The 9,662-nt window shown below is 61.7% G+C and overlaps 4 protein-coding genes across 4 annotated transcripts; 3 read left to right on the top strand and 1 right to left on the bottom strand.

The window, feature by feature from the left end:
* Positions 1–185: 185 nt before the first annotated feature.
* On the bottom strand, positions 186–644 carry ACA1_391590 (uncharacterized protein; the record flags this gene model as incomplete). The annotated part of the gene is made up of 3 exons (XM_004336753.1): positions 186–286; positions 314–400; positions 506–644. 3 exons carry the CDS (start codon positions 642–644, stop codon positions 186–188), a joined length of 327 nt encoding a protein of 108 aa, XP_004336801.1.
* Positions 645–1,330: 686 nt separating this feature from the next.
* Positions 1,331–3,995, top strand: ACA1_391580 (CobW/P47K Cterminal domain containing protein; the record flags this gene model as incomplete). Its single annotated transcript, XM_004336752.1, has 7 exons — positions 1,331–1,444; positions 1,819–2,001; positions 2,126–2,432; positions 2,572–2,772; positions 2,969–3,028; positions 3,112–3,602; positions 3,696–3,995. 7 exons carry the CDS (start codon positions 1,331–1,333, stop codon positions 3,993–3,995), a joined length of 1,656 nt encoding a protein of 551 aa, XP_004336800.1.
* A 204-nt stretch (positions 3,996–4,199) lies between these two features.
* On the top strand, positions 4,200–7,525 carry ACA1_391570 (uncharacterized protein; the record flags this gene model as incomplete). The annotated part of the gene is made up of 10 exons (XM_004336751.1): positions 4,200–4,509; positions 4,596–4,640; positions 4,737–4,953; positions 5,009–5,693; positions 5,812–5,962; positions 6,101–6,163; positions 6,300–6,445; positions 6,571–6,721; positions 6,836–7,021; positions 7,191–7,525. Coding segments are annotated over 10 exons (2,289 nt in total), but the record flags the coding sequence as incomplete, so codon positions are not given.
* Positions 7,526–7,572: 47 nt separating this feature from the next.
* ACA1_391560 (Ras guanine nucleotide exchange factor, putative) lies at positions 7,573–9,572 on the top strand (the record flags this gene model as incomplete). The annotated part of the gene is made up of 7 exons (XM_004336750.1): positions 7,573–7,748; positions 7,874–8,035; positions 8,131–8,338; positions 8,462–8,623; positions 8,720–8,935; positions 9,056–9,234; positions 9,323–9,572. The coding sequence occupies 7 exons, from the start codon at positions 7,573–7,575 to the stop codon at positions 9,570–9,572; spliced, it is 1,353 nt and encodes a 450-aa protein (XP_004336798.1).
* Positions 9,573–9,662: the final 90 nt, after the last annotated feature.

Here is a 9,662-nt window from a genome sequence, read left to right as displayed (position 1 = left end):
GAAGGAAGAAGAAGGAAGCACTCTGGGCAAGAAAGGAGGTTGAGGTCATTGACTGCGTTGATGGTAATTAAGAGAGCGGGGCAAAAATTTGCGGGGCCGCAAGAAAGAAGTCAGTTGACAACACACTCTCAAGGGCGTCCGATGGACTAACTTCGAGGGCCATGGCCGCAGGTTTGGCTCAGGCCTCACGCGTTGGTGGGGAAGCAAGTGTAGCCGGAGCAGATGCAGCCTCCGCTCGAGTTCGGGCCTGCGGGCACGGTCCACGGTTCAGCGCAGGCTTGCCATGCTGAGTGCGCGAGGGGCTACAACGTACCGTAGGGGAAATAGGTGATCTTCACTTGGGTGTTGGGCGCCCAGCCCCAAGTGGGGTGGCAGAAGCCCACGCACTGGTCATAGGTGCCTGTTTGGAGGGGTTGGAGGGGGCAAGATTGTCATCATCGACGAAGAGACGCGGCTGCATTGCTGGGTGCTGGGTGCTGGGTGGGGGGGGCGATTGATTGAGTACCGGTGTAGGCGCCACAATAGGAACAGCCGAGCTGGCAGTCGGCGCAGATGACACGCGGGTAGAGGCCCGGGCACGGGGCGCCCTGGTCGGCATCGGCGGGCACGTCGAAGAGCTGGGCGGAGGTCGCCACGACCATCATCGTCGTCATCATCAGCAAGGCGCACAAGCAAGCCACCGATACAGCTTTCATCCTCCTGGTGTTGTTTTTGTTGTTGTTGATGATGTTGTTGAACTGAGCCGGCGGAGCACCTGGGGCGACATTTGGCCGCCAACCGTGGCAAAATCTGGAAATGCTCATCTCTCGCCATTGGCTGTCACCTAAGGAGTCGGTGAGGTGCGGGGCCCTAGCCGGTCCAGCGGGGCAAAACCGCCGTCGGCGTGAACTGCCAGCATCGTGGTCGTGGCCGACAACAACAACCATCGAACGCCGCTGTGGAGGGGGATGGTGGCATCGATGAATGGAATGCATGCGCGGAAGGCTCTGTCCAGCCGGCGCCTGTTGCAACTGCCCACCAGCTTGCCCAATGGCAGGACCCTGAGAGTTTGGGCGGAATTTGACATATGTTGTCGACACAGCGAATTAATTTGACCTACACGCACGAGGCCGCAAGACGAAGAGCCTGGCGACAGCTCACGGCGGAGAAGGGTTGAGACAATCGCTTCTTGGACACCACTCGCCCCTCCTTCCCTTTCCATCTTGAACTCGAAGAACAAGAGAAGAGAAGGAGGCAAAAGCGAAGGAGGACATCTCTTTCTGTAGCTCTACGCATTCCCCCTCTCCATCCCCCCCTGCAAAATCACATCACATCATCTCGACATCACAACATGCGGGCGTCTTCGGGTGGCGGCCGCGCGAAGGGGTTCGTCCCGGTGGCGGTGGTGACGGGTTTCTACGGGTCGGGCAAGACGAGCCTGCTGCACCGCCTCGCGGCCAAGCTCGTCGCCCCCTCCTCGTCGCCCCTTTCCATCGCTCTCCTGCTGCACTCCCTCTCCGAAGGCACACCCCCATCCCCCCCACCTACCTCCTTCCTCCTCCTCCTCCTTCTTTTTGCACCATCTTCCATCTCTCTACACAAATCTTTTCATTCATTTTTTTAATTTTTCATTATTTTTTAAAATTTAATTGGAGATCATTTGATCCATTGAATGACTTCACTGCACGAGAGCGTGTAGCACCAAACCCTAACCAGGAGCTTGCATGCAAATTTGTGGCGCTACGCGAAACAAAAATCAATCAAAATGCAGAGTCGGTGGAGGCGGGTTGGGTGCGGGGGCGATTGCGTAATGTTCCGCGTGGACGACTGGCGGTGGAGGAGGTCACCGGCTGCGGACCCGATCTGCCGCAGCGCTTCATCGAGGCCCTCTCGCGTCTCGCCCGCAGCGATTTGTACGACTACATCTTCGTCGAGCTCCTTGGCGACCAGAACCCGCTGCACCTCGCCCACCTCCTCACACTCTCCGACGCGCGCGGCACTCCTCTCTCCGACTTTCTTCAAGTGCGTCTTCCATCTCTTCTCCCATCTTCCATCTTTTTCTTTTGCTCTTTCCTTCCTCAAGTTACCGTGTGTCGTGTCGTGTCGTGTGCGGTGTTGTGTGTCGTGTCGTGTTGTGTGTGTGCAGCTGGATGCGATCGTGTGCGTGGTGGACGCGAGTCGTCTGATCACGGACGCCAAGTCGCGGCTCGACGTGGTGCGAGCGCAGCTGGCCGCCGCGCAGGTGGTGGTGCTCAACAAGACCGACCTGGTCTCGTCCCAGGAGCTGCGGAAGGTGGAGACGGCCATGCGCCTCGTCGCCCACAACTCCACCGACGAACTCGACGCGCGCGTCTACCACGCCGTGCACGCCGACCTCGCGCCCACGCTCCTCACCAACACCGGACTCTTCTCCTACAACCGCGTCATGACCCTCCCCTCGTGGCCCCAACAACGTACCATGACCTCTCCCTCCGTAGCGCGTGTCGTGTCGTGCGCTAACACACACACCACACACACCACACACACACACACACCACACACACCACACACACACACACACACACACACACACACACACACCCCACACGGCAGTGTGGGTGCCGGAGCAGTGCATGAATGCGTTCGTGTACAGGGCGCAGCGGCCATTCCAGCCCGACCGCCTGTGGAAGGTGGCGTCGTCGAGCATCTCGCACCTGAAGGCCGTGGTGCGGGCCAAGGGCCTCGTGTGGCTCGTCTCGCGGCCCGACCGCTGGGGCTACTGGTCCCAGAACCCACAGTCCATCGACATCTCTGGTGCGCTGCGCTTGCAACCAGGCCATCCGCACGGCCTCGTGCGCCAACGAATTCATCTCACCCGACTCCGTGTCGTGTGTTGCGTGCGTGTGTCGTGTGTCGTGTGCGTGTTTCATCGTGTGTGTGTCGTGTGCGTGTTTCATCGTGTGTGTGTCGTGTGCGTGTTTCATCGGGTATTGTGTGTGTGGCTCGTCAGGCGGCGACGCTTGGTCGATATCCAGCGGAAAGGACAAACGGCAAGAGATCCTCTTTGTGGGTACGTCCACCGCACACGACACGCTCGACACACGACACACGACACTGAACACTCGACACGTGACACACACACGCACACACTAGGAGGGCAAGACTTGGACAAAGAGGCCATCAGTCGTCTGCTGGACGCGTGCCTGCTGAAGGACACCGAGGCCACGCCCGAGCGCATGGCCACCGTCCACGACCCCTTCCCCGCCTGGGAGCCCCTGTCCAGCTCTGACTCCGCCTCCGCCTCCGCCTCCACACCCACACACACGCCCGCCGGCGCCCCCTCGACTCGCCCGTCATCGACAGACTCGGCCGCACTGCCGGCCTCGCGTCAATCCGCGCCGTCGCCGCAATCGCCGTCGCCGGCGTCGATGGGCAGCGGTGGCCAGCCGATGGCGCGCCGCCACCACGCCAACGCGGCGATGGAGGCCAAGGCCAAGGCCAAGAAGGCCGAGATGAAGGACTTTGCCGGGGCGCTCCGGGACGCCGCGAAGCAGGTGGTGGCCGACTGCCGCGCCCTCGCCGAGTTCGTCGAGCACCAGTCCACCACCTCGCTCACCGCCGACGAAGATTCCGAAACCTTCAACGTATTGCCACGCCGCGCATTCCACACATTCCTGGGCTTATTCTCACCGCACACGACACCGCACACGCACACGCACACGCACACGCACGCACAGGAGCCGGAGGAGGGAGATGGGGAGGTGGAGGCGCAGGTGCTGCAGCTGGCCAAGAACCTGGCGATGGCGGCGACGACGCTCGACCAGGAGATCACGTCGCACATCACGGCCCACCCGCAAAACTTCGGGTCGCTCAAGGAGAAGAAGTTCCTGGGCCTCCTCCAGCAGGTCAAGGACGCCGTGCTGAGCCTCATCAAGGCCTCCAAGCACGTCGTCAGCAACCCCCGCGATTGGATGACCAAACAAAAGGTAAATCATTTTTATTCTTTTTTATATACATTTATATTCTCAATCTTGTAAGCGTTTGGATTTGCGTTTCCAACTGTTGACGAAATGATTTCGAAATCAAAAATAGGTGACGAACTCGCTGAGAGACGTGGGCGTGTCGATCAAGGAACTCGTCGCGCTCGCCGACAACATGCACACGTACTCGACCACCTTAACATTTCTATTTTTCATTCTTTACTTAACGTGAACTCTTTATGGCGTGGAATGTGAAACAGGCCACAAAGCGTGGCGGCGGTGGTGAGCGCGTCGAAGGCGGCGGCCGCTGGTGGAGCTGCTGGAGGCGCCGGCAACGCCGGACGGCCCTCGAGCCTCGACCCGACGCCGGGCGCACAAGACGCGGCGAAGAAGGCCGCGCCGGTCGCCGCGGTCACCCGAGCATCGATGGTGTCGGCAATGACGTGGCCCAACCAGGGACCCGTTGCCGCTCTCGGGTCGCCCATCAATTCGCCTCCGCCGTCGCCCGCGTCCACGCCCGGCCGTGCCTCGGCTCGCCTGGGCTCCGGTGGCGAGGCCGGCGCTCTCCTCGGTTCGCCCCCTCTTCTTCGCTTTTTCGCTCTTCGCTCTTCGCTCTTCGCTCTTTTATTTTTAACTCCTATTCGTCGCGCTGGGCAGGCCCGGAGATGAAGAATGCCATCATCACCGAGACCAAGGCTGCTGGTATGTGTGGACTCGCTCACATTCCACATTCCACATGCCAAACGTTCCCGAGCATCAGCCAGGCTGACGCAATTCGTGTGTGATTCGTGTCAACAGCGCTGGCGCTGACGCTGGTCGACGAGGCCGTGAAAGCGCATTCGTCGCTCAAGTTCGTGTCGACCTCCCGCGACTGCGTGACGCGCTGCAAGAATCTCATTCAGATGGGCAACGATTGCGTCGACATTCTCCCGCCCTCCCTCCTCGCCACAGAAAACGACTACCCCAGGCACGCCACCCTCAACACATTCATTCACATTCCTGGCATTCACGTTTTGTGTGGAATGTAATGTAATACTTATATTTATCTTTATATGACGTGGCGCGGGCAGCCCGATCGAAAGAGAGGGCAAGGAGCTGTCGGAGCTGCTCATGGACTTCGTGGCCGCCGGTCGGCGCATATTCGCGCCCGGGGCCGACCCCGCCCGCGCGGCCGAGAGCGAGCAGGCCTTCCAGGAGATCAAGCGCGGCCTGGCCCACAAGATCAAGTCGCTCTCCATCTCCATCCTGGCCTCCATCCAGAAGTTCGAAGACGGCGAGGCCAGCAGCGGCGGCAACGGCGACTCGCGGCGCGCGATGAGCCCCGGACCCTCCCCGCTCGCCTCGCGCTCGTCGTCCTCCTCCTTCTCCGCGCCGTCACCCGCTTCTGCCACGTCATCGCCGTCGACGGCGCCCGCCAGTGGCAAGCAACCGCGGCCTATTAGCATGCGCGGGCCTGGCGCCGCCGCCGCTGCGGCCCCGCCGGCCAAGCCCGCGGCTCCCACGCTGCGGCTGGCGAGCAACCCGCACCACCAGAAGCACATGGAGGAGCTCGAGAACCTGCTCACCCGCGTGGGCGGGCTGGGCGGGCCGCCGGGCGGCGATGCCAGCACCCTGCGGCGCACCGCACCCGGCGGCGGCGCGCCTGCGTCGCAGCATCAACAGGCCTCCACCGCGTCCGAGGCCGGCGAAGACCCGGCCGGCCGACCGCCCATTCCCACGCGCCACAGCCCCAAGCCGCCCTCCATTCACGCCGCCGTACGCGTGTCGTGTGTCCGCTTGTGTGTGTGTGTGTCGTGTGTGTGTGTCGTGTGTGCGTGAGGTGTGTGCGGTGTGTGCGGTCGATGGTTGATTGGTTTTTGGGCTGCTGGTGCAGTTTCTGCAAAAGTCGGCGTCGGTGCGGGCGATTGCGGCGGCGGAGGAGGGCCAGGGGCTGGCCGGAGCAGCCGGGCCGCAGCCCCACGCGGCCGACCCGTGGCGCGCCGGCTCCCGCATCTCGCTCCCCGTCAACTTCGCCAAGCAGGAAGGTAACGTCAACAACACAACTTCAGCGCCACTCACTTTGAGAGCTCAGTGCTTTTTATCAATGAATGAACGGAATGCGCCGACTGACCCTCTGGAATGTTGTGCGTGGAATGTGAAACGTTTGGTTTTATCGTGCCCAGGGCTGCTCAATGACATGGAGGCCGAACACACGCAGCAGGCCAACAGCCGCAACTCCAACTCCAGTACACAACACCGCACACGCACACACGGCACACGCTCACCGCACGCGCCTGCGCACGCGCACACCGCACACGATGGCACACGCGTGCACACGACATCGCACACGCTCACCGCACACGACGACACACGACGACACAGGTTCGGCGATCAGCGAGTTCAGCCGGAAGGTGAAGGAGGAGAACGACTACCTGGAGCGGATGAAGACCATGAAGTCCTACAGCGAATGGCGCCAGAACACCATCGCCCGCTCCGCCCACAAGAAGATCCTCAACCACATGCCCGACGTACCTACCCCTCCCCCGTGCGTGCGTGTGCGGTTGCGTGCGTGCGTGCGTGCGTCGCGCGCGTGCGTGTATCGTGTGTGTGCGTGCGTGTGTCGTGTGTGTGCTGAGTGTGGTGTGTGCGGCAGGTGAATGTGGGGACGCCGGCGGAGCAGCAGGCCAACATTGTGGCGTCGTTCGGGGAGACGCTCACGTTCTTCATCGTGTCGGCCAACGAGTATGTGCTCCAGGCCCAGGCGCCCGACCTCGACCCGGCCGCCCTCGCCGAGCAAGCCAACGGTACCACCAACCAACCATATTTCTTGTCGACTCCAACCATTAAGTTGTTGCCATGTAACCACTTAATGACAACAATTGCGGTTGCTGTTGCTGTTGTGGTTGCTCCGATGTTAGGATTGGAGGCGAGCGTGGCCGCGGTCGGGCGGTTGCTGCGCAACGTGGTCGGGCTGTGCATGGAGGTGAGCGGCAAGTACTCGGCGCCGTCGGTCTTTGGGAAGATCCTCAACAACCTCCTCACCGCCATCGAGAGCATCCCGCCCGCCGGCAAGGCCGACGAACAGACCGTCGCCGCCGCCACCGGTGCCGCCTCCCTCTGGAATGCGCCTGGAATGTGCTCGCACCCACACCCGCTTGGAATGCACTCACACCTGTCTGGAATGCGGTGGAATGTGGACAATGTGACACACGACACACACACGACACACACACGACACGACACGACACGACACGACACACAGGGCACTACCAGACGTGGATCCTGGCGCGCATGAACGAGAAGCTGATCTTCGAGCAGTCGAGCGGGCTGATGCTGTTCGCCCGCCAGGCCCTGTCGTCGCTCCGCTCGAACCTGTTCCTGACCGCCAACAGCGGACCCATCATTCTCTACCTGGCCGCCATCGTGTCGACGATGTGCAAAAAGATCGTCACCCTGCTCGACCTCACCGAGACCTGCAAGCTCATCTACCGACACCGCAAGGCCCGCGAGAACCGCACCAACTCCCTCCGCCACCACTCCCTCGCCGTACGTGTCGTGTCGTGCTGTGTGTGTCGTGTGGCGCGCGTGTCGTGTCGTGCGGTTGGTGACGGACGTGTGCGGTCGGCGTGTGCGGTGGGGACAGGATGCGGAGGCGATGCTGGAGTCGATGCGGGATGATGTCGACATTTGGGAGGAGGAGGCGGAGAATTCGTCGAATCTGCGGCGTGGGTCGTTCCAGGTGACGTCAGCCGCCGCCAAAGACGCCCGCGACGCCGCCTCGCCCCTCGTCGCGCCCCTCCACTCCGCCGCCGCCACCGGCGGCAAAAAAGAGTACGCCCACGTGACACGCGCCGTGTGTGCCGTGTGTGCCGTGTGCAACGCGCGTCTCACCTGTGCGTGCGGTGTGTGCCGTGCGTGCGGTTGGTGTGTGCGGTTGGTGTGTGCGGTTGGTGTAGGGAGAGCAAGGAGAACAACAAGATCATGGCCGGCTCGCTCAACAAGCTGGTGGAGGCCCTCACCTCGGACACCCAGTACGACAACCGATTCCTGAAGACCTTCATCACCACCTACCAGTCCTTCACCACCCCCGCCAAGCTCTTCGACAAACTCCTCCAACGGTACTCGTGCCATGCGTGTCGTGTCGTGCCGTGCGTGTCGTGTCATTAACACGCGCGCGTGTGTCGTGTGTGTGTCGTGCGTGCGGCACGCGCAGGTACAACGTGCGAACGGACCGGGTGGACGCGTCGCGGGTGAAGGCCATTCAGCTGCGGGTGTGCGTGGTGCTCAAGTATTGGGTGGAGAACCAGTTCTTCGACTTTGACGAGGAGCTCATCCAGCAGATCTTCGACTTTGTCGGCGGCACCCTCGAGCAGAACAACCCCGACCTCGCCGGCATGGTCGCCAAGGAACTCCAAAACCGCGTACGACACGACACGACACACAACACAACACGACACACGCGTGCATTCTTGGCATACCGCACACACACACACACACACACAACGAGTGTGCATTCCTGACATACCGCACACACGCGCGCGCAGATATTGGAGCGGAAGGACAAGATGAAGACGATGTTCATCAAGCCGCAGGAGCTGGTGGCGCCGCAGGTGTCGAGCGTGTCGGCCCTCTTCATGAGCATGAAGGCCGAGGACCTCGCCCGCCAGCTCACCCTCATCGAGTTCGAGATCTACTCCTCCATCTCCGTACGCCCGCCCCCTCCAGCCCCCACCCGCCCCCTCCAGCCCCCTCCAGCCCCTCCCGCTTACGACACGACCGCACACGACACACACGACACACAGGGGTCGGAGTTGTTGGGCCAATCGTGGAACAAGGAGTCGCTGCAGCACCGGTCGCCCAACGTGATGGCCCTGATCCACCGGGCGAACAAGCTCTCGTTCTGGGTCTCGACCATGATCCTCAACGAGGACACCCACAAGGCCCGCAAGAAGATCTTCGAAAAGTTCATCGCCATCTCCGACCAGCTCTTCAAACTCAAGAACTTCCACACCCTCATGGTACGACACACGCGTACGACACGACACGACACGCACGGCACACGACACGACACGCACGGCGCATGACACGTACGGCACACAACACGACACACGATGAATGACACGCACGCGCACGCGCAGAGTATAATTGCGGGGATCAACACGAGTCCGATATCGCGGCTGCGGGCGACGAAGAAGGACATCAAGGGCAAGCTCACGAAGGCCTTCAAGCGGCTCGAGGAGATCATGAACCCGCAGGGCTCCTTCAGCAACTACCGCAACATCCTCCACACCTCCTCCCCACCCTGCATCCCCTACCTGTACCCCCCCCTTCTCGCCCCACCCGCCGCCCCCTCCCGCCCCTTCCAGCCCCCACCCGCCCCCTTGCTAATGGCATGACACGTACAGGGGAGTGTATTTGTCGGACCTGACGTTCATGGAGGACGGCAACCCGGACAAGGTGGACAACCTGATCAACCTGGGCAAGCGGGAGCTGATCTACCGCGTGATCGAGGAGGTCAACCAGTACCAGGTCACCCCCTACCAGATCCAGGCCAACGAACCGATCCACACCTTCCTCCGCGAGCTCCCGCACCTCGAGGAGAAGGACCTCTTCGACCTCTCCCTCGTCCGCGAACCGCGCCGGCCCCAGAACTGAGCGCTCGAGCCAATGTACAACCCAACAAAAGAGAAAAAGAGAGTTTTCAAAAAATTGAGAACACGACACGACACGACACGCGCGCGCGAG

Source organism: Acanthamoeba castellanii (assembly GCF_000313135.1).
Source record: "Acanthamoeba castellanii str. Neff unplaced genomic scaffold scf7180000084740, whole genome shotgun sequence".
NCBI classification, from domain to species: Eukaryota; Discosea; order Longamoebia; family Acanthamoebidae; genus Acanthamoeba; species Acanthamoeba castellanii.
Note: the sequence above shows the minus strand (reverse complement) of the source record. Positions and strands in the feature narration are given on the sequence as shown.